The 24,924-nt window shown below is 39.9% G+C and overlaps 1 protein-coding gene across 2 annotated transcripts in view; it reads right to left on the reverse strand.

Moving 5' to 3' along the window:
- otofa (otoferlin a) overlaps window positions 1-24,924 on the reverse strand; it is a gene marked incomplete at both ends in the record, with an annotated part of 67,518 nt that overhangs the window by 22,254 nt on the left and 20,340 nt on the right. For both annotated transcript variants that reach the window (XM_083899142.1, XM_083899143.1), the window contains 9 exons: window positions 554-713; window positions 1,085-1,169; window positions 1,567-1,629; window positions 3,741-3,872; window positions 5,403-5,457; window positions 5,578-5,704; window positions 6,000-6,076; window positions 16,317-16,516; window positions 19,187-19,286. In XM_083899142.1, coding sequence (XP_083755268.1) covers window positions 554-713; window positions 1,085-1,169; window positions 1,567-1,629; window positions 3,741-3,872; window positions 5,403-5,457; window positions 5,578-5,704; window positions 6,000-6,076; window positions 16,317-16,516; window positions 19,187-19,286 — 999 coding nt within the window. The remainder of the gene's footprint in view (window positions 1-553; window positions 714-1,084; window positions 1,170-1,566; window positions 1,630-3,740; window positions 3,873-5,402; window positions 5,458-5,577; window positions 5,705-5,999; window positions 6,077-16,316; window positions 16,517-19,186; window positions 19,287-24,924) is intronic.

Below are 24,924 nucleotides of genomic sequence, written 5' to 3' on the forward strand. Positions count from 1 at the left end.
CTAGCAGGCACATTGCCGTCATATATAACATGTATCCACTGGACAGATAAATCCTCTGAGGCTGGAAGTTTGTGTAGAACTCTGTGCTGCACTGTGGAGACAAGAATATAGAACGTTTCACGGACATCGCGGACTTCCGGTTTTCGGATACAGTTGCCCTCGTCAGCACTCTTACGTGTTTTACGGACAAAGCCGAGCTCCGCGAGACAACAATTCCAGGAGTTTAGCGTCTTGTGACGTCCCAATGAGCACTGAAGTCAACATCACGTGTTTTATCTCCTGAACTGAGACTGAGACTACAACAAAAACATGAGTGAGTCATCTTTTTTCACACTTAGGCGACTGGTAGCACCTCCAGAGTCCCAAATATAAGTATTAAAAATGATTAAAAAGTTGATTTTGCTTAATATGGGACCTTTAAAGTACAATGATATCAATGTTTAAATGGAAGAAAATAGCTCATTTTAATTCAGAGCTGTTCGAATGTGCACTTATATCTACTGTTACACCCATATATATATGTCAAGTAAAGTTAAAACTGACGGTCCATTACCCCTCTATGTCGTCCTCATCGGTCTCGTTGGCCTTGTGCGGAGTCTTGATGTTGTCGCCCTTCCCGACCACGGCGATGTCACACTTGATATATCCTTTGCATCCGGCCGTGATGTCATTTGGATCCGACAGGATGGCCCACTTGTGGTAGAACTGGTGTTCTGTCGGTAATTAGGAGGAAAAAAAAATCACTGCTTGTAAGAACATAAAGACAGAAATGTGAAATAGAAATCCATCATTCGATTTTAAGGCCCATGTGTGTAAGATTAAGGTGAAATTATTTCCAATCGGCAGAAATTGAATACAACATAATTTAGTTTTTCCATATTTTTCGAGTGCATTATCACCTGAATATATGAATTATTGTTTTCATTATCACAGAATGTTCCCTTTATAGTTACCTCAGGAGCAGATGCTGTTGTAAATGGATAAACACACTTTTACCTTTTAAATTAACTTTAAAAAGACAAATAAAAAGCTATGTGCACATGTGATAACATTCTCTATTATAAAACTCCAGCTTGTTGTTTACCAGGTTGAGAGTAAACAGTTCCGACGTCCATCTTAAAGGTTCCCACCAAGGTCCCGCTCCGGAGAAGATTTTTAGAGTGAATCACCTGAGAGAGCAAGAGATAGTAGAGAATAAAAATTAGAAAGTAATATACACATTCTGAAGCCATCACTGTATAAAAGGATATCATCACAAATCATACTTAAGCTGCTTAATATCTTTTTATAGCTTTCCTTTTACATTTAGCACAACGAGTGCCACTGTGGGATCAATAATTCACCTCATTAATGCAATAACTCGCCATATTCTTTTATGCATTTCCATCTCAAAGGATGATAAAAAACACTCTTCTTGCCTTCACCGCGTATTAAAACACATTTCACTTTTCAGTTTCATATCAAACTGCTCGAGCGCGAATGCTCATTAATGTAATATATAATCAGAAACTTTATATTGAAACGTTAAAATGTGAAAAGAGGCTTGTGCTTATGCACATTACTCACAGAAAGCTTGATGATCTTGTCAAACATGACGTCAGGAGGGACGTGGAAGTCAAAGACAAAATACTGCAGGGGGAGAAAAGGTTTGTCTGTTACAATATAGTCTCTTAACCTTAACCCTTCATTAGAAAACACCAGTGCTGTGGGAGTAAAAAAACAATAGTTTCTAGATCAATGCAGAGTTCAACTGAGGATCTGAGGCACTGAACGGAAATGTAAGATGTTTCATTCAACATAATCAGCCTCACAGAGGATTAACTGGCTTTGTCGTGCAGCATGAGTTTTATTTGACAAAAAATTAAAAATACTGGGAAAACCAACCAGAAGAAGAGCTTTAAACAGATATTTGAATGTAGCTGCAGCCTCATCAGGGCTCAGCTCTGAAGAAACAAAGATGAGAGACGCATTTTTACATCTTCATCAAAGTCCTTTTGGAACTTTGCATGTGTTGGTTATGTTCATTAAGTCAACGAGCGAATCTCAAGGAGTCAAATTCGAGTCCCTGCTTTAAATCAAGCAAGTTACAGGTCAAGTCATATGAATGTAGATGATAAAGATGATTTTCCAGATATTCCACATTTAAATATGTTATAAAAAGACAGCCATTTTGAACGGCTGGAGTTTTATCAGTCAAAAAAAAACTGTATTACCCAAATAATGTCAGGACTGTGTCACGGTCCAATACAACTGAATTATAACATCAATAAAAAGAAAATAAATTGAAAGTATACTGACATTAAATACCTTAACATTAAATCAGGTTACATTTTGCGCATTTATCATAAGCAACTCTTGATGCACCATTAACTAGCGTTGGGTTAAAACCAACTGCTGTAGCTTCCTTTGCGGGTTTTGCAAGTTTAACATATCGGTTTTGTTGTCGCTCGGTTGCCAGGTTTGTAAGCAAGGCCGCATAAGCAGACAGACAACTTTTCCCCATGTTTTTAGTCCTCCTCAATATTTGAGAAAATGTAAATATTCCATTTGTCAAAGTCATTTCAAGTCATTTTAGTCAAGTCTAAGTCAAGTCCAGTCTTTTTCCAACGTAAGTCAAGCACGTCTCAAGTCCTCAAATGTGTGACTTAAGTCAGGCTTGCGTCAAGTCACCTGACTTTTCTTCTAATAAAGGATTAGAAGCAAAAACCCGTCTGGTTTATGCTCTATATTGTGATTAGAAATGTTGACACTGGTTGTGAGAAGGGAATTTGTGTATGTGGTTTCTGTACAAGACTTTTAATTATATAGGTATCACATACTGAACTCACCAACAACAACAGTACAGCCAAAATATTTGCATTAAAAAAAATATTTTGCAGACTGCAAATCATGTTTATGTTTTGCAACCACGGGTTGCCACTTCCGTCAGAAAACGAAACCTAAAAGACCTCGGTATTTTGAATTTGAGTGTAGTAACCGTTTTTGGCCACATTCTTACATATGGCACCTTTAAAATAATAGTCAGAATGTAGATGTAGATATTCACGTCAGTCACTTCCATCTCATAACAAGTTCCTTCTAGTTCTAACCTGAATAGAAACAAGTATTTATCAGACGCCGAAGAATCCCGAACTATCGGCCTCTCAGTTTGAGGACAAAGAGCCTGTTGGACTATTATCTCGTTTATTCTGGTTCCCACTTTTTTCCCCGGCCACAGGGGGATTCTGAGACAAAGGGAACAAATCGATAGCAGACAGACTGCCACTTCACTCCCTGCAGAAAATGGCCCTGAGGCCGACGTCTGCGTGGATCCCACCAAGGCTGACTAACAACAAGAGTGTTGTCTGTTCAGGAACATTTCATCTGCCAGAGGTGTTACACACCGGCTGATAATTCTCTATGAATTATTCCTTTCACATAACAGTCAAACGGTTATTACTGCAGCTGAGTTATCGTCAAATGTGTGATTATTTTACAGAACATGGTCAATAATAGATACATTTACTGGGTTTATTTTTTTCACCTGTGTAGTTTTTATTAGTTTCGATCTAATCCAAATCTGCTTCAGGGCTGCGACAATTAAATGAAGTTATTGATTTCATTAAATATGATTTTCTTTTTCAGGTTTCTCTGCTCCTCTGTGCCTGTGAACTGAATATATTTGGTTTGTGGACAAAACAAGACATTTTAATTATGTCAGACGGCGGTTTGGGAAACACCATTCAATGTTTTTGTCTCACCTCGTTGTAGTACGGGCAGTTGGTGGACTCCTTCATCGACGTGTACTTCTTGTCGTCTCCGACCTCCACACACACCACGGGGTCCATGTTGAGGCCAATGAGCTGCCGAGCCTCGATGATTGTGATGCTGATCTGAAGAGAGAGCGATGTTATAACACAACATCAGATCTGACCGACGGTCCAAAAAAAGTCAACTAGAAAAGTACTCGGAGAGCGCAGACCTCCGCCAAGGCAGCTTAGTGCCTACAAAATAGCAATAAAAATAGCGTCTACAGATCACGGCAAACATTTAATCACTTCTTCCTGACCCCATTTGCGGACATTTCCTGAAAATTTCGTCCAAATCTGTCTGTGACTTTTCGAGTTATGTTGCTAACAGACAGACAAACAGAGAAAACATATACCTCCTTGGCAGAGGGCAACAAACAGTGAGTCAACCAGCAGAAAATACACTATTAAAGTAGCCTGGATTATATGGAAAACAAAGCATGTTTGTGTCAAATTAGTGAACATAAACTCACGGTAGAAGATCAACTCTGATCATCTCTTGAGGTTAATTTGTATACAAAAGCTAAAATGACACTGTGGTTTTCAGGAAGCTAAGACTAAAGCAACAGATTATCCGTCTTCACTTTGCCAAGAAAGAGTTAGTGTGCGACTACAGAATCCAATAATATGTTAATTAGTGAGTTATAAAGATGCTGGGTGGTAGATTTTTAAGATTTAAAATAAGCCAGTATAGCAATTTCCACCAGCTCCCAGTCTCAATGATAAGCTAAGCTAATCGCCTCCAGGCTCCAGCCCAGTGCTTAACACAAAAGTGTGGTATCGATCTTCTCTCGGCAAGAGGAGGAATAAGTGACTCACTCGGAAATCTAAGGGAGACTTTTATCCGTCAGTCATCAGTCACTGAATTATTTGTTTGGACATTGAAGACGCACTTTAGTTTTTTTGGTTTCCTTTCGCTATACATGAATATTATACATGATTACTCTACAGATATAGAGTGTACAAAGGCACGCATGCATTTAAGTACGCCAACACCGTAAACTATAAATAGTGCAGAAGAAGTTAGAAGTTAGCCACCAGGGGGCGACTCCTGTAGTTGCAAATAGAACTCGAAACAGTGATCTCAATCGTTAGTTTCTGCTCTACTTCAATAGCAATAGCACTAATTTTCTACCACTTTATCCTCCACATAAGGGTTAGCAACAAATTTCTATAGCACTCAAAGACGCTTCACAAAATAACAAAAGGAAAATAAATTAATGATGTTTTCTGGAAGGGAACTCCAGAAAAGGGTAAGGGCAGTGACGGCAAAGGCTGAGTCCTCTAAGGTGAACCAATGTTTGGGGGTCAGGACGTTGGAGTCAGCAGATCGGAGAATAGTGGATGAGAAGGTCAGTGAGATAATAGAGGGTAAGGTTATTGAGGGCTTTGTGGGTGAGGAGGAGGAGTTTGTACAGTAAGGTGCCGTTGGAGGACGGAGGGGGGTAATGTGGTCTATGGAGCAATCTATGGTCTATGGGTGAGTTACCGGGCAACTGAATGTACTGTATGTTCCCATTAAGACATGACACCAGTAAACTTGCCAAACTTGAGGCTTCATAACAGTAGTAGAATTCTAGGCACACAAATATGGTAGCACGAACGCACACACACCTGATAATCCACTGGTCGTCCAGAGCTGGGTTCCATCTTTATATCTGGCTTTGACCTGAAGAAACATACACATCAGAAACTCTCGTCATCCCGTTCCCTCACATGGACGTTTAAATGATGTAGAAATACTCTATATGACTTTCAGCAGTGTGACATGCACAGTTTAACATCTCACCTCTTATTGGACACGTTGGTCGTGACGGCGGTGACCGAGGCCAGAGAGATGGTGTCCGGCTCCAGAGTTCCAGCGAGACGGATCGCCTTCCTGTCCAGGTCGTCCATGTCCAGGACGGCGGGCTCATCTGGACAAAAGAAATGAAGGTAATTAACTATTGAAACAGCTATATCTCAAAGAGTTTTTTGCGACTTCATGGGTTTTAACAGTTAATTATTAGCATGTTTTGGAATATTTGGTGGCCACATTTTCTCGGGAGAGGAGAATCTGTGCCATGAGCCAAGAACAAGAAACCTTGAGGAACAGGTTTCAGTGTGTAGATTTTCTGAAGCCAACTTTAAAGACGTAAATAATAATAATAAAAAAAAGTTGAAATGAGCTAATTAGTGGAATGCGTCTTATAGTATTGTTTGAAGTTTTACCTCCTTTCTTGTGATGATCGTCCCTGGAGCTCTTGATCTTGCCAAGCTTCATGGCTGAGAAAACTCCCTTCCCTGCTCTGATGCGGGAGAAACACACGGCAGATGGAAGGAAGGAGAGAGGACGGGGGATTTAATATCGTGCTAAAACGAAAAATTGTGTCTGATTCACTGCGGATCCGTCCTCGGCACAAGCTCTTTCTCCATCAGTGAGCTCAGCCCACACCCCGATCGACGTGCAACTCAAAACCACACATAACGTCCACATATCACAGACTTCTTTATAACTTGGCAGGACATTTAATTCCATTGGGTTTAATCCCCCCCCCCCCCCCCCCCGACATCATCACCAGCACCAATTCTCCCAACCCTCAGTCACAAGAGTATCCAGTGTCTCCACATTGACATTATCAGGATCACATATCACCACAACAACAAAGGGCTTGCGATGCCAGCAGAAGGACGACAAATGAGGGCGCTTAATTATTCAAAATGACCACGACCGTTCAATTTGCCGCAGATATAGATCCGTCATTCAGAGTCGAAGGTATTTCTGCTTTTGATCCGTCAACCTTCGACTTCACTTTATGAAATGTGGAGGAACCTCATTCAGTGGCAAACAAAACAGGAATTTAAAAAGTCAAATCCTTTCAGTAAAGGAATTCTTTATTAAAGCAAAAAATAATAATAAAAAAAAGCTCCTCCAGTCGAATCGAACCAAGGCCGAGCACAAGCGAATAAGCACGAAAGGAAAGTTTCACCAATCTCTCCGTAAATTGATAGATTAAATGGGAACACATCATCATAATGTCATAATAAACACAAGGCTGTAAATGCTTGACAAGCGCTTTCAATCTACACTTTAGGTTAAGAAAATTAGCATTTTCTTAATTATCTGCAAGAGTGCACGATAAATCGAATGCAAAGCAGATGGTCCATTATTCCAAATATAGGGAATAAGGAAACACACTCAATCATGTTTTCCATACATACCACATGAAAGACCCCCAGGGGTCACCACTCGATTCCTCAAGTAGTCAAATCACCATAAAACTCTTAGCTCTTAGCTTCCTTCTGTTTGAAACAATATTTCCATTATTCTTCTTCTTCTTCTGTCAGTTTGCAGACACACACAACCAGGCGGAGAACAGGTGGACAGATGAGGAGGAGGAGGAGGAGGAGGAGGAGGAGGAGATGCCAGAGGGAGGTGAAGGTGAGATGGTTGGAGATGCAGAGAGAGGATGAAAGAGGAGAAGGACGACAGGAGTGGGCGGGGCACGACCACGAGAAACCCAACAGCCTTCAAAACAGAAGAGGTAAGAACTTCAACAGAAGTTTTATTCATATATTTTATAATATCTTTCCCCTGGTGCAGCCAGACGATAACAAAATGATAATCCTGACCTCAAAATAAGGTTAAAAAAATATTGTAAATACAAGCAGGAAAGTTTCTCGAGCATCTTTTTTTTTGTTCGTAATGTTTTATACATAAAACAAAAGCTCTGTTTTGAGCTTGGAGAAACTATTCTGAATGATGAGTCTGAAAATTCATATTTTCTGAACTGCCGTCTCCTAACTGAGGTCACACAATCTGACATAAAGGCTATAAAAGCATCACTGACTATAATTAGATCCTTGAACATTAACATGCACTGCAAACACCAGACAAGAAAAGCTCATTTTAAGCTTTGCAGGCAAAATAAACTCACTATTGTATGCAAATTATAGCTTTTGCATAACGAAAAAAAGCAAAAAAAAAAGTACTATACTACATCTATGGAAGTGACTGTTAATAATGTATTACACAGCATGAATACATCGTCTTATTGCACGACCAGGTTGCAACTAAGATGAATAAAAATCATTCAAATTTGAAGCTGATTTATTTCCAGGATTATTTGCTGCAGCTTCGTTTCCATAAAACAGGGGTTTCATCTGATATAATACATCATACACACATATAATGTGCAGGTCAAGCAGAGGGAAGGCAGTAGAGGACGAGAGAGAACATCGGAGGTAACTCCATCTGTCTGTGAAGTTGCTGCAGGGAGATCGAATATGAAAATGTTTGTACAAGGAGAGAAAAGGTGGATCATGAAAAATGCATTAGAAAATGAAAAAAAGGGTCAAAAAACAAAGAGAATGGTAGCTGGTAACTCTTTGATAAGACCTTCTCCAGACATACTGCAGTTACAGATGTATGTACTCTGCCTTATTAATGTACTACAACAAGAATAAGAAGCTCTGGATTTGTTTAATTTAACAAAATTGAATGAATACATTTGTTTTAATTCTTAAATATAACATTCCTATAGTCACAGAACTCAGAATGAATAAAAGAAAAAGACAAATAATAACAAATATAAACCATCGGCGATCAATAATTCAATGATACAGTGCACACTCAGCTCTAGAGGCTCCGCTGAATGAACGAAACTCGATTCGATATCTGCTCTCACACTCAGATCTCAATGGACTGCACGAACATACATATTTCAGTGATCCGGATCCTCTGGACCGGAGCCAGACGAGGATCACCGGCACGTGTAAATATAGTAACAGAAGAATGAAAACCTTCACTGAAGCGAAAAAACTGAATCAGTCCTGAAACGCTCTGTTACCCTCGCTCCCACTCTCTCTTCTTGATTTTCCCTCGCGCTCTTTCTGGCAGAGTTCTTCCTCGGCTCAGGACAAGTGTGTTCTTCTCAACTTTACTTTTATATAGAGATCAAGCACTAGCAAATGGATGGATAGATATTAGCATCTCTTGTGCTTTCATTTTGGGACTTTATTCGTCGACAAGAAAGTGGAATCGACCAGTGATCAATATTCTTTGGTCGTGATAAAGTGTTTTATCATATTTTAGCTTCACCTATTTAGAAGTAAAAGTGCTTTGAGCATTTGTGGCCGACACACAGCAACATATTTAAAGAATCTAATCTGGTAACTTTAGATTAGGGAACGCATATTCACCATTAACTAGGTGCTTACTAACATATATAAGTCGCATACTAGCCCTTTATTAGTAATCATTAAGCACGTATTAACACCTTATTCTACCTCTATTACGACATGAATTAAGATTTTTCCTACATAAGGTGTTAATATGTGCTAATAAAGGGCTAGTATGCTACTTATATGCATGTTAGCAAGCACCTAGTTAATGGTGAATATGTGTTCCCTAATCTAAAGTGTTATATAATTATAATAATTATATCCTAGATAATACAGGTTGACAAAAACGAGAAAAAATAAGAGAAAATGAATTGCAAAGAAAAAAGAGAGAGAGATGAAGGACAACCATGAAGTCCTGCATCACTTTAAATGTTTCAATATGGCAGCCAAACAGTGCTGTTGCATTCTTTATTCTGTTGTTGCGTCAACTAGACAAGAACAAAAAAGGGATTTTTCCTTTTTATGTAATCTTCATACATAACTGCATGTCATCATCATAATCATCACCATCATCATCATCATCACCACATCACACAAGCTCAGAATAAGAACTGCGGCAAACTAGAGCTAAACACATCAGACGGCAGAGCGAGCGAAACAGAGCGCGAGTGCAATCCTTCAAGAGAATGCATTTACAAGAGAAGAATTAATGTGAAACATTAAAAGAGCCAAAGACATACTGCTTCAATCCTGCAGCTGTCTTCAGAAGAAAACTAGAAAAGAAAGTAATGTAGCCTTCAAAGAATATAAAACAAGGTGCAAAGGACTCTTTTTTTGAGTCATGACAAAAACAACAATTAAAGCAGCGAGCAGCGTTGTGCGGGACCTCGCAGCCGCCGGCGCCACCAGCAGGATGGCCAGTAATCCGCACGTTTTGATATAGGATGTGTGGGGGTTTGCGCGCCAAAGTTTTGGTTGAAAGAATAGCAATTCAACACAGAGAGAGCTTGGGTCAAATTAGCGTTCGTAGACATGTTCAGGGGCGGGGTCTCATGTCACCTATGAAGTTTCATGCCGATCAGTCAATGCATGGCAAAGTTGTAGCGCATTTCGTGTTTTGCCACGCCCTTTTGAATCTGCCAAAGTTTGCGATAACTTTTGATCTTGGATGAGTGTAGTACAATTTTACGCGGTTTTTCGTCTTCCTAGGATAAAGGCCCCCTCGGACTAGCAAGTTCAGATACGAAACTAGTGAAACGCCAAGATATACGCCAAATCCAAGATGGCCGGCTTCCTGCTGAGTTGAGGTCATGGTGTCAAGAGGATTTTTTGTTCGTCTCGGGCAGGACAATGTTCCCACAGAATTTTACGAAATTCGGCGCAAGTAAATTTCGGCCCGCTCCATAGGCGTTTGACCTGTGGGGGCGCGACTGAGCCATTTTGCATTGGTCGAAATTCGCCAAAACTCAGATGGCTGCCGTGGCCACGCCCTTTTGAATCTTCCAAAGTTTACACTGACTTTTGATCTTGGATGAGTCTAGTACAAATTGCCGCATTTTTCGTCTTCCTAGGATAAACGCCCCCCTCAGACTAGCAAGTTCAGATACGAAACTAGCAAAACACCAAGATATATATATATATATATATATATATATATATACCCCAAATCCAAGATGGCTGACTTCCTGTTGAGTTGAGGTAATAGTGTCAAGAGGATTTTTTGTTCGTCTCGGGCCGGACAATGTTCCCACAGAAACTCGGCACAACTAAATTTCGGCCCGCTCCATAGGCGTTTGACCAGTGGGGGGAGCTACTGAGCCATTTTGCATTGTTTTTTTGCAAGTCCATTATTTTACAGAATTTTTTGCCAGTTGCGTGGCAATTTTCCTCCGTTTTCACGCACGTTTAGCAGGTCAAATTCCCCACGGAGAAACGTAATAATCCGAGCAATTTCAATAGTTTGCTCGGTCGCTAACAACAACTCAAAAAAGTTAACACTGTGTTTGCTCCTTGACCACAAAACATAATGATCTTCCATTAAGGAAATGAATGTGTTCACTGGACCAACAATGACATTAAGTAAGGTCACAGTAAACGTAACCTCTGACCATTTGCTGACCCGTTGTACTGAATTTGACGAAAAATCGCCCACAACTGTTTTTGAGCTATTTCTTTCATTAGAAAGGGGAAGACGGACAGAATCTCTGACTTCAGCGATCATCACCAGAGGCACAAACCAAACTTTGCAGTAGATATATATATATATATATATATATTCTACGCACTTATCTTGAAGCTTCAGAAAGATAAGAGACTCTGTGAAGCCTTATCGTTTATTGCAGTGTGTCAGCAGTGTCTCAATTCACTGATCTGATGAGTTTTCATTTGCTGACAGGGAGTTACAGTTTATTGCGAGCTGACAGCAACGGTTCAGCGGAGCATGAAAAAAGAGGAAAATGTGAAATATATTGTACAACGGGAGATTGCCCATTTTTTGGCCGAACATCAAAAACGGAACCTGTGAGTGTAAGAAGTTGAGTTTGAGGTTGAGGAACACGAGCTCACAGACAACCTGAAAACACAAAGTTAGAAGCAGGACCACATGGTTGGGACCTTTACTAACCTAGGTCAATATAGCAAAGACACAAAAACTGAGCAGTAAAGATACATGGTTTGAGTGGCATTAGCTGACATTTTCACATTTTAGATTTAGTGCTGCAGTAAAAACCCACTGAGTTAAAGGTTAAACATATCTGGATTCATCTGGATTAAAGCAGCATGAGTAATGTGTTATATTTTGGTGTATAGTGTACTTAAATCAGACAAAAATGTATCCAACACTCTTTAAATCTACAGGAATTCATATTTCTATTCAAGGATTCGGTTGCCTTTTAATGACATCAACCACTTTACTATCTCTGACATCAGAGTAAGAAGGGAAATATTCAGTACTGTTCAGTTAGCAGTGTGTTTTCTTTAGTTTTTTTTTCTATTTTATTGAATCCATTTGTCCATAAAGGATCACGTCTTCTTATTACCAGAAGCTTTCCTCGAAAACAGGGAAAATCAACCGAGACAACAATTCCTACCATGCTGGTTCATGGCATCAAAACTGGGTTATTTGTTATGCTTTTGACTAATAATGCTTTCAGACAGACGTGGGTTCGGGTTCTGGTTCTGGTGCCGTTCTGGAGCCTCAGAACCTTGGTGTTTTTTGGTAAACCACCCGGTGTTCACACCAGTTTAACCCTAGAACACTATCGCTCAAATTCAAAACACCAACACCAACGCCGGGTGATTTTTTTCCCCGAGATAAAAAAATAAACCCAATAAAAAGTACTTGTCATCAAAATACATCAAAATATGACAATACATGACACATTTGAGTAGTGTTCTTTTAACAAAATAAAAAAAAAAATGAAGATGAAATCTTGGTTTTCGTGGAATTCACATAAATGTATTTGCTCGGGTGAAAACCACCCGGCAATGGTGTTCTAGGGTTAAGAGGAACCAAAGTGGGGGGGACCTTAATCCGTGTTACTCAGGAGGAAGAAAGCACAACACCGGCAATATCTCACAAAAATCATATTTTCCATACTTCCTCTACTCTCTGCTTGTCTTTACAACCCAGATTGTGACACGCCCACTGATGATGTCACGGTTCACTTCTGGAACCGGCAACGGAGCAGCTGTCGGTGTAAAAGTGCTATGTGAGACCCAAACACAAACATTTAGTGATGATCAAATACGCCAATAGTCCTGAGGCTGGATTGTCTCATGAGTGATATTTTGCAAATGAATCATGCGTATTTGCAAGGTTTGAATCAACACAATTACTATTTTACAGCAATATTGCTCAGTCGGGGCTCGTGCATTCTTTCAGCAGATGTGAGCTCGTTATCCCCCGACAACTGTGTGAAAACAGGATCATGGATCTGGATCTGGTGTCCAAAGATCAAATGACAACAACTGGAGCCTTCATGCCTGACATATGTGTTCATTTGCATGCAGTATTCAGCAGATCTGCTTCACTGGCAGTAAAAAAAAAAAAAAACAGTCAGGAGGTGATTTATATATTAGTAATAACAGAAGCGCAGCGAAGCCGGTTCACTGTGGCGTCGCGCGGTGAACAGAACTCTCTATGGGCTCGGGCGATAAATCATCCTGCAGATACAATGAGTCGGGAGCAGAAAGATGGTCAAGTTTACAATAACTTTCACTCAATTACGGAGGATGTTGAGGAGCCAGCGCGTGCCCCCCCAATAAACCACCTACTTCCCATTGCGGTCACACTGTGCAGGGATAATTAAATTTGATGTGCAGCGAAAAAACTGCTTTGTGTGCAAAAAAAACAATAAGTGGTGCACATGACCTTGTGGCCACAGCTGACACAACAGAAGAAAACAGGAGTGGCTGAAGCCGCGCTCACGGATTCCGCTCTGTTTTGCAGACTCTTAATCCAGATTTAACAAGAAAAACCTTCAGAAACGATGACCACATTCGCACGAACGGAGGTTAAACACACAAACACAAAGCAAACAGATGGTAGTGTCAAATATAGCTGGAGGCTAAACAGTTAATTACATGATTATCCTCTTTCTCCTCTATTGTGTACTGTAAAGTCACGCTTTATTACCAGAAGACGGGGGAAAATAAATAAATAAAAGGTGAAAGGAATTCGGACCACTATGCAGCATCACCACCAGACAGTTTAATTTAAAAGGTTCTGAAGAGAAGGAGGTAAGGCTATTAAAAAACCTTTCAACGCCTTGTCAGTCAGACACCACCAACTCTGGTGTGGAGGCAGATTAGAACTGGATTTGTTTCCCGTACAACTCACTTCCCCCCCCCACTATGATGCCTCTGTGCTGCCACGGCAACAAGACGAGGAGCCTCGAATACAGACAAACAACATCCATGTGCTATAGAGTTAAATCATGGTTAATATTGTGACCTACCTTTGCCTTTTTGCTCAATATTACACACTTAGAAGTACAGTAAAAGTAGTAGTAGAACCATATAAGGTTCTTCGGCTTGTCCTCATAGCAGAACCATTTTTGGCTCTAGGTTTTTGTAAAGGTTCCATTCGGAACCCTTTTGGAGGGTTCCACCAAGAACCCTTTTAAAATCCTTTATTCAGGAAAGGGGTTTTAAAGGGTTCTCTGGATCAAAATGGTTATTACTGGAACCATTAGTGTTACCAAGAACCCTTGAAGCTCAGCCCTTGTAGAAGGACCCTTTTGGAACCCTTATTTCTAAGAGTGTAGGTCACATCCACAGGCTTTACAAAATGCATACTATGTGTTGTCGAATCAAAATTATGATGAATTTTATATCGTATACATAAAGGTTGGAGTAGTCATAATTGTGTAGAAAAACGAGCCAAGCAAACCTTGAAATGTGTCCGACTTTCAGAAATTGGAGCACTTTTTGCTCAGGTGTGTTTATGTAAAAGGAAAGGGGTTTTAAAGGGTTCTCTGGATCAAAATGGTTCTTACCGGAACCATTAGTGTTACCACGAACCCTTGAAAGAAGCCAATGGTTCCAGGTAGAACCTCAGCCCTTGTAGAAGGGACCCTTATTTCTAAGAGTGTAGTACTTTTAGCACAAGCATACTTTCTTTTCCTTTCTTGACCAAATCTCCATATACTTCATCTATTATACAACACCCACGGGATCATCTAAAAGTGTTGTTAGTCAACTTTTTTTTTGTTTTCCCCAGGCAACTTTGAGTCTCTTATCAGCAGACCCAGCACAGATTTTTTTTTAATGCCGTATAAGACAGTGAAGCATTGGCTTTCAGTGTCTATAAACAAAAACATGCACAAGAACAGCAGCCACACACACACACACACACACATTATACACACACACAGAAGCGTACAGCATGCAGTATAATGATGGATTTAGGGCTCTGGTTTTGCAGATAGTCTCGGTGGAAATCAATACAGCCCACAGATTATTTCACATACCGTTCAGCAAGAACACCACAAGCAACCGCACACAAAACACACACACACACACACACACACACACACACACACACACACACACACACACACACACACACACACACACACACACACACACAGAGAGAGAGAGAACATGGTCTTCAATGGTCTCACAATCCTTCATTCCGAATCTGTAAAACCTTGAACAGCCTCTGCACTGATTCATGAGCGACCGTTGTGTATCGCACTTCACTTTTAAGTACATTCATTGTGTTTGAGGTGCAACTAACGGTAGTTTTCTTCACTAATTCATTAGTAGATGATTTGATTAAAAAAAATGTCAGAAAATGGGGGGAAACTGTGGCTCAGTGTTTCCAAAACCCACAAAATTACATCTTCAAACTGCTTTTTTGTCCAGAAACCAATTATTAATGTTTATGGAGGAGAAAAAAAAAAGACAAAAATGCTTTTATTAAAAATAACACTCAAACTAATTAGCATTTTTCCGTTCTTTTAGGAATTGGAATCAGTATCGGCCAGAGTCTGTCCGCAAAGACTGTAAAAATGGAAATACAAATCAGAAAAAAAGCATTTTAGCCGAGCTGAGTTTGGGTTGTTTCTTATTTTTAAAGGAAAACATTTGCTACGTAGTTGGATAATTATGTCTTTGAAATGGCTCAGCATAAAATGTGTTTTTAACAACTGCATAGTTCTTAAATGGTCTAAAATGACTGTACACTGATAGAAATAAAAGAGTTAAGTAGAACCATATAAGGCTTGTCCTCATAGGAGAACCCTTTTTGGCTGGAGGTAGAACCTTCCCTTTTGGAGGTTCCACCAAGAACCCTTTTAAAACCCTTTATTCAGGAAAGGGTTTTTAAAGGGTTCTTACTGGAACCATTAGTGTTACCAAGAACCCTTGAAAAACCCTTTCCAGGTAGAACCTCAGCCCTTGAAGAAGGAACCTTTTGGAATCCTTATTTCTAAGAGTGTATTGGACTGATATTGGTATCCGTAGATACTTTGTGATATCAGTATCGGGCACAAAAAAGTGGTATTGTCTCATCCTTACTTTCTTGAAGTGGAAACACCTTTCACCGACACTAACATCTATTCAAAGTTGTGAATTCTGAAAACAGAATGACTCAGCGTGACACTCGTAACGGCGATGTTTACATCCGCAAAACACACGTTCATTTAATGACACATTATTATATAACTCAAATGCGCCAAATTCCAATTTGTCTTGTCGGAGATAATTATGAGAGCTCATATAAAAAGCGGGCTGTGAACCTAATGACATTCTCCGCTGTAATATCACAACAGCGTGAGGCCTCATCAACGTAGCAGCCATCTGTAAACCTCAGTACATGCAAACCACAACTGAAACATCATCAAATAAATTGCACCATAAATGTCGGCAGTATTTCACACACATAGTCTGACTATATGTTTTTTTTAATGTTTGACTCACTTTCTGAAGGTGGGTATGGATCCGTGTAAGGTTCGACCGGGGGACGACCCTGAGCCGTGGCTGTGTCCGGAGAGCAGGCTGTCGCTCTCGAAGGTAAAGAACCCGTCGCGGTCGTCGGGCACATCCAGGAAGTCTCCGTCGCTCCACACTCCGACTGTGCTGTCCATCGGCTGGTATCTGATCTCGATGGTCACACTGGTCTGAAAGGTACGAAAATTAGGTCAAATAATCTCAAAATCCCTTGGTAAATTGCAGTGGGAATAATACACAACTCTTCTATGGACATCCTAGACGTGTGTGTTTATACACTCTTAGAAATAAAAGTGCTAAGTAGAACCATATAAGGTTCTTCGGCTTATCCTCTTAGGAGAACACTTTTTGGCGCTAAGGTTGAACCTTTTTTATAAAGGTTCCACCTGGAACCCTTTTGGAGTGTTCCACCAAGAACCCTATTAAAAGGGTTTAAAGGGTTCTTTGGACAAATGGTTCCTACTGGAACCAACACTAATGGTTCCTACTGGAACCCTTGAAAAACCCTTTCTTTCGAAAAGGGTTTTTCAGAAGCAAATGGTTCCAGGTAGAACCTCAGCCCTTTTAGAAGGGCCCTTATTTCTAAAAGTGTAAGTCACGTCTTCAGGCTTTACAAAATGCATTTTTTTCGTCTTATTATGTGTTGTCGAATCAACATTATGATGAATTGTATACCACTTTTTTTTTTTTTTTTAAGTTGGAGTAGTGATAATTGTGCAGAAGTCACAATATAGACAATTATTCTATTTTTATCCATAAAAATGAGCCAAACAAACCTTGAAATGTGTCCGATTTTCAAAAATGTCAGTACTTTTTGCTCCGATTTCTTTGCTTGTGTTTATGTAGTTGATGAAAATGGAAACAAAATCAGATTGTCTATAGGTTGTGGTGGGGAAAAAAGGATATAAGACGCTCTATATTGCACATTCTTATAGCCACTGTATAGTAATGGAACAAAACAGCCTAAATGCTCTGTGGTTCTAAGGGTTAACTTCCACAGATGTCACGTCGTGAATATCTAATTTGTCTTAATGTGTCCAAAATATTTTTTATAATTCTCCACAGAGGAAGCTGCCAAATTCTGCCAAAAACCCAATGATTTAAATTGTTATTCTGTCTGGATGACTGTAGTGATTTATAGCCCCGTCAACTGACAAAAATACTGAGCTGATTTAATGAAGCTCACGGAGCAAAATGACAAATATTTTCCTTTCGATTCCTTCTTCGCATTATTCACTCGCGCATTATCTTCTAATCGTCTAGTCGGTGATGTATCTGACTTCTAGCCATGCCTTGAGACTGCGATGATCCTATAACGTTTCCATGCACAACTTTTCCAATCAGCCTCAGTTGAACTTTAGTGCGGAATATTTGCCTCAGTCGTGGCAAAGACTGAACCTGCATGATTTTCATGATCGAAAAAACACGCTCATTATCTTAACGATCTGTTACGTAAAGCGCGTTATACCGTGGATTCATACGCAGCGAGTAGATTGTGTTTATTTTATTATGTCACTAATGAGACGTTTCATTTTAATTGTTGAACTCAACCGACAAATTGCAGAACTCGAATCGCCCGCGCTGCCAAACCAAATCCTCTGCAGCCAAAAAACAATAACCATCTTGGCGAGTGCGCGTATCAGTCTGTTTGGACAGAGTTCTCAGTCCAACTTCATGTCGTCTCCTCTCCAGCACCAGGTATTTGCTGGGTGGGGAGATTGAAATTGACAGTTTATCTCGCCGTGAGCCAGAAACATGACACTGTAGTTTGTTTTAGGTGCCCTCAGGGAGGAGGGGGGAGGAGTCATGCCTCGATAAACATTATCCTCCTGACAATGACCTGATTATAAAAAAGGCCAATTCATTTGACTGACAAAGACAAATGAGGAGGAAATATACATGGTGCTCTCATTCCACCCCCCTCCTCATCTTCCACCATCCTCTTTCTCTCTCTTTCACTATTCTTTCACCTCTGCAAGACAATCACCGTAGTCCACAAGGACTTGGATTTGTTTCGATGGCAACCGCAACCAGTGGCAGTAACACAGTTGCTGTTGCAGGGTTTAGTTACCAGTGTTTTCCTGCAAGGATGTACAGTAATGAACCATGTGTATACACTTAGCCTAATCTATCTCTGTGTATTTGTCTATGTATGTAAGGTAACTTGTCAGGACCAGTAGTCCTCATGGAGACCAGAACCTGGTCCAGAACCTGATTTCTGAGGATGTTCAGGGCAGGGGTTTCACACCTTATTGTCTCCGCTAGACTTGGATCAATTGGGGGGTTTTCTTTCACTCTTTTCACTCTTTAGTGAAACTAACCAAACCTTTTAAATAACGTATTCCCCTCCTCGCCTGAGGTGGCGCTGCATTGAGAATTACTGAAGGAGAAGACGAACAATGAACAAGAAAACTGGCTCATCTGTTGGTTAATGCAGGACAACTTCTGTTTCCATGTTTCCTGTGTTCACATGTGCGTACGTTTTGGTTGTGTTGTACCCACAATGCACTGCGTTGTTGTCCGCTTCCTGTATTTGGTTCACTCCGAGTGAACTGAGACCGATGTTTTTGGGTAGTTTTTTGGATGTAAAACCCAGAGAAAGGGTTTTTCAAGGGTTCTTGGTAACACTAATGGTTCCAGTAAGAACCATTTTATTCCAGAGAACCCTTTAAAACCCCTTTCCTGAATAAATGGTTTTAAAAGGGTTCTTGGTGGGATCCTCCAAAAGGGAAGGTTCCACCTGGAGCCAAATAAGGTTCTCCTACGAGGACAAGCCGAAGAACCTTACATGGTTCTACTCAGCACTTTTATTTCTAAGAGTGTATAGACGCCCGACTCACCTTTATTAAAATGTTGTTATCATCTATGAGTGTGTCGGTCAACTCTAGGTGTCCCTCCTCTGCCACCTTCTGAAGAACCATGGAAAAAGTCCCCACCAGTCTGCAGGGAACACATCAACAGGGAGCCACACATCATTAACAGAAATCAATCAGATCAATACATGATGTATTACGTGGGTTTTTTTTCCCCCCCCATCTGTTCCCATCTGTGCAAGTCGTTTTTTAAGTCATTACCACTGTCATTTTTTACACTTCAACACTGCTGAATATTGACATTTTTATTCTGCAAAAAGCATCTGCTCTCCACCAGCCACACAGTCTCACACTGAGCAGCTGAGCGTGTGCCAGTGACAGAGAGGTGAACACACTGCAGGCGGCAGGCGGCTGATGAATAATGTGCCGTGACAGAGAGAGACGCCGAGAAAGTGCTGAGCTGCCTTTGTCAGTAGCTCATTACAGTGTGTCAGGTCTCAGAGCAGCTCACAATAACTACATATCAGCGCAAACACACACCCGACACAATGCAGATCAATCCTCTCTACCCCCCTGTTCTCACCTACAGAACAGTGTCTCCTCTTACCGTGTACACAACCGCGAGAAGCGCAGATCAATTAGGGGCCTCGTCTTTTCGAATACCGCTCGACAATAACATCAGAACAACAGAGGTAAACAATCCTTATGCAACCTACTTAAAAATAATCGCACGCTAAATATTCATAGTGTCTGAGCTAATTTGCCAGTTACAGATGTTTTCAGCACATATGTGAATTCAGTCGTCCTGTAAGAAACAATACATTTCTCAAAATTCTATACGTTTTGATGAGATTCGGCTATAGTTTACTTTATCTATAGACCTGAGTTTGGTTTCTCTTCTGCTAATGACTTCCTGACAGGCTGCATGGATTAGTCTACTGATGTCCAACATGGCAGAAAAACTGGATAATAATGGAAAGCTCTAGTCCCACTAAATATATAAACTTCTGAGGTGCTAATCTGTTATGTTTGTCTCTAAGAGCACCTCTAAAGACGTGAATATGAAGACTTGCATAAGATATTTAAAACAGATGATTTAGAAATACCTGAAATCTGAGAGTACATCAGGGCTGCTCATTATTCAAGGCTTTCAGCACATTTCTCTTACTCGTGCCCACAAAAGCAAACTAATTACACAATTAATTTACCAAGGACACATGATACAAGGTTTTAACCTTTGCTTTTGTTTGGACAAATCTAGCGGTTACTTGGAATTTAACAGCGAAAAAATCCTTCAATTCTTTTTAATGCTTTTACTTTGCGGCTGTGGAGCCCTGACACACAAGTAACCCTTCATATTTTTGTCTCATATCCATCCATCCTTTGGATAAGAGGCAGAATAAACCAGTCTTTCTCAGGGCCAACGTACAAACATAAACAACCACTTATATTCTCAGCGTCATTGAACTGTAAGCACACAGAGAAATGTCCGTATCTTTGTATAAAGCCTCACGGTTGAAATATAATGTACTATTGTAGTATTTTTTTTTCATGCCTGGTATGCTGTACATTTTATCTGGGGGAAGTCTTAAGTAACGGATTTCAATTTCGTTCTTATGAATGTTCAGGTCAACGAGGAAGACATCATTCTCAACCCGGGCGCACGCCTGTGGGTGTGAGCTGCAGCGCAACATTCCAGGTAATTGAAGCAATATATTTTTTGGGGGGGATAAAGTGTTGTTGTATTTAAAGCTGCAGTGCATCACATTTTAGTGACTGCTTTGTTATTGTTGTGCCTTTTTTTTGGTGCGCAATGAAAAGAGATGTGACATTATTTGTGTGCTGCATTCTTCATCTGAAAAACAGCACTGGCAGACCACTATACATATATATATACATATATATATACATATATATACACATATATATATGTGTATATATATAGCAGATATATATACAGATATTGATGATATTTCCCTGAATTTCAAAGTAAAAGTGCTCGTTTTGATGTGGAACGGTGCATCGTTCCCAATAATAACAGCAAATGCATCTAAAGTCAACTCAATAATAATGTGAACAACTGTAATTAAAACATCTAAAAAGTGCATATATGTACATTTTATGTTGAATGGAATACATTTAATAATGTGAAAATTAAAGGAAGAGGAGGTCATGTTTTCATTATAACAAGATATTAAATGGTGGGCCGAATGTAATGGAATGGGGGGTCAATTAAAGCCTCTAACAACCCACCCTGCAACTATACAGATGTCATAAGTTGTCAGATAATGAAATAGAAACAGGAATCTTTCTAAAACGTGTACTTTCTAAAATCCTTTATCCTCGATGCCCTTGACGTGCACAAAGGAAGAGACAATCGTGCCTGAAACTGTGTGAAGGGAGGATGTTTTAAAACGCACTCTCTCTCTCGTCAATTATCTCCTCAATGATTGCCTGATGAAAAGATTACAAAATTGAGCATTTTATAGGTGTTACGTACACATTAAAAAACCATTTCGCATCAGGCTTATTTGCTTTGCTGCCCAGGAATCCCCGCATTATGCAAAAAACAGTGGGAAGAAACCGAGTACAGTCCCCATTCAGCGAGTCAATTAGAGCTGGTGAATAATTTAAAGAGTTTCCCCCCAAAACGGTGTTGGGTGCCACGAGAACATGCAGGCCAGCCCCGCACCGAGACACGGCCATGTGTCGTATCTGCAATAACGATCGGGCGCGTGGTGAGACGCACTGTATTTTTTTAATTTCCCTGCATATGTGACACACAGTGGAAGACGATCTTTAAAGAGCAGCCACAATCAGCGCTGTGGATACGAGGCCACGGGGAGAGATGATATCATGAAACCAAAGCATACAATCAATAGCTTAACCACACATGCACACACACGCACAAAGTGATGATGTACGTGAGTGTCCCAGCAGGACTATAATAGAACACAGTGCACACACAGTGCACACCTGCACCACCAGTATGAAAAACCAACAACAAATGTGACATCTTATCACCGAGCAAATAGAGAGTGGGCAGTGTTTAACCTCTGGTATTACTTCTCCGTGTGTCCGGACATAAATCCCATGTCCTCACTTGCACTTCCTGTTTCCTCTGAGTCAGTGGTGATGAATTTAAAAGGAGAAAGTGATGCTTCAAAACTGTGATTTCACTTTGAATTAGAGGGGGTTAAAAAAAACCCACCTGCATAGACTTTCTCGCAGAATAAATTTGCATATTTGAAAGTTCACATTATTGATGATACTTTGATGCAAAACTTCTCTTTGAAGGAGAGACTTTTACTTTGAAAGATCTAAAAAAAAAAACCCTGTCGCTCCCCTTCACCGGGGACAGTGGTGATCAATGTACCCGGCGCTAATCGGAAAAGCGAAGGGTCCGACGTTTCCTTTCAGTCATTGTAATGTGTGTACAAGCGTTGAATAATTGAGCCGAGGGCCTATCGTGTTCCCGCTCACTTTTTTTTGAGCACTTCAAAAGGAACGCCATTCATTATTGATCGCGGGGCCGCGCGCTTCAAACAATTTACTTTCGTCTGCATTCATAATTCAGAGCTTCCTTCCCTTTCAGTTTGTGTTACCTGTGAGCTTCAAGTTTCTTTTTTTGCAAAAATATAAATTAATTAATTAATTAAAAAACTGATTTGTGGAGAGAAGAGTACAAGAGTGACAGGATGATTCTCGAAGGGCTGCACTAATCCAAGCACAGCTGCTGGCAACTCAGCTGTGTGGACAGTGTGAAATGGAAATGATACAGCAGACAGGTGTGTGTGTGTATGTGTGTATTTGTTGCCTCTTTAGGACTTTTTCTGGTAGGAATCCTGACCTTGTCAGGACAAGGACTATAATTTGAATTGTGGTTGGGTTACGGTTAGCGATAAGGCTTTGGTTAGGCTGTCCAAATGAATGGGAGGCCTTAAAAGGATAGCTGCTCAAACCTGTGTGTGTGTGTATAGTAGAGAAGGAAAAACAGGAACAGTCAATACTCTCTCTCGCACACACACAGACACACACACACACACACACACACACACACACACACACACACACACACAAGATTTTTTCCCCCAACCACAAACACCAGAGAAGGCCATTATGCCTGTTTCCACTGTCACTGTCCATCAGGTGTGTGGTTTCTTTGCTTTTTGTGTGTTTGCTGCAAAGGACAGATGCATCATGGGAGAAATTGAACATAAACATAAAAAAAATAAAAAAATCCTATCCAAATTTGACCCAATGTTTTTTGATTAAAATCTAAAAAGAGAAAAGGGACAGAAAAATATATTAAAAAAATATCCATATCAATATCACTTGCTGTTGGTGCTGTGTAGATAAAAATGTAGAAAATCACCAAAGTAAGTAAATATTCATCCTGTGTCTGTTGAGAAAATGCCAGTGTGGACCAAAAATATGTTCATGCAAAAAACAACCCAAAACAAACCACTAATTTGAATGCTTAAAACAAAAGAAAAACAAGATTAATTTAAACCGTTACAAAGCTCATGTTTGCAATTTAGCATTGTCAACATGAGGGAGTTCATTTGTGTCCCACAAAAACCCTGTTGCTCGGCTACAAATCTCAGCGCTGGGGTTTTTAATGAAAACCAGAGAGGCTGATGTGGAGATAAAAAAAAAAAAAAAGAAACTTAAGAAGGAAAGGAAAACAAATGACTCGATTTAGTGCTGAAATCAGGAGATGAGAAAGAAAGGAAGGGAGATTTCGTTTAAGCGAGAGGCAGCTACGTGAATTATCTGTAAACATTCTTATCTCACTTCATCTGACCAGGATGCACAGAGCAATTCAACATTAAAGGAAACCGAACATACTGAATATGTGCATTCACTTTTGAAATAAGCGAGAAAGTACCTCAGAAGTTTCTTATATATATATATATATATATATATATATATATATATATATATATATATATATATATATATATACATGTATATATATATATTTCAAAGAGATTCATGGAGCTGCACCGCCAGAATTTTAAAATACCTCCTCATCGATCAGTGTGTCAGAGTTTCTGCAGTAGAACTGATGTTCATTTGTGCTCAAAGTTTGAGTCACGTGTTCATACATCGTGTGTGTTTATAATCACACTCGTGTACATTACAGAGCTTCAGTCGGCTGAAGCTTGTGTTTCCTCTCCTGCTTGTGTTTCTTCTCCTGCTTGTGTTTCTTCTCCTGCTTGTGTTTCCTCTCATGCTTGTGTTTCCTCTTGTGCTCGTCTTTTTTTCTCATTTTTGTCTTATCGTTTTGTTTTTGCAGCGTGTTTCTGTTGATGCTTGTGTTTTGGCTTTCTGCAGATAATTTGTTTCTTTTGCAGTGTGTTTCTCACGTTGCATTTGTTTTTGTTTGTGCTTTTGAATCAGTTTTCTCCCCCTGTTGGCCACCGTATAAATGGGTCATTTTTAACAATTATAGGAATAATGAGCAGGCATTTCTAAGTAGATGTAAATGATTATGGAAAATTAATGAGCGTAAAAGTGAGGAATGTATGGACGCGCTTCCTAGCAGTTAAGGTTCAAGTGATTTAACCAACTAATATTTTTTTTAATAACATTCAAATATATTCAACTGCCCCCAATTTTATATCACGTTTTTAGTCCCTGTACGAGCTCTGTGTACCAGCATAATTAGTCTGTGCTTCTGTTTTATTTAATTTTATTATAACAGTCCAGAAAAAAAGAAGCTTTCAACAGAAGTTACAAATGAGTTTCCAGCTCAGTGG

Source organism: Microchirus variegatus (assembly GCF_963457635.1).
Source record: "Microchirus variegatus genome assembly, chromosome: 12".
Lineage (NCBI taxonomy): Eukaryota > Metazoa > Chordata > Actinopteri > Pleuronectiformes > Soleidae > Microchirus > Microchirus variegatus.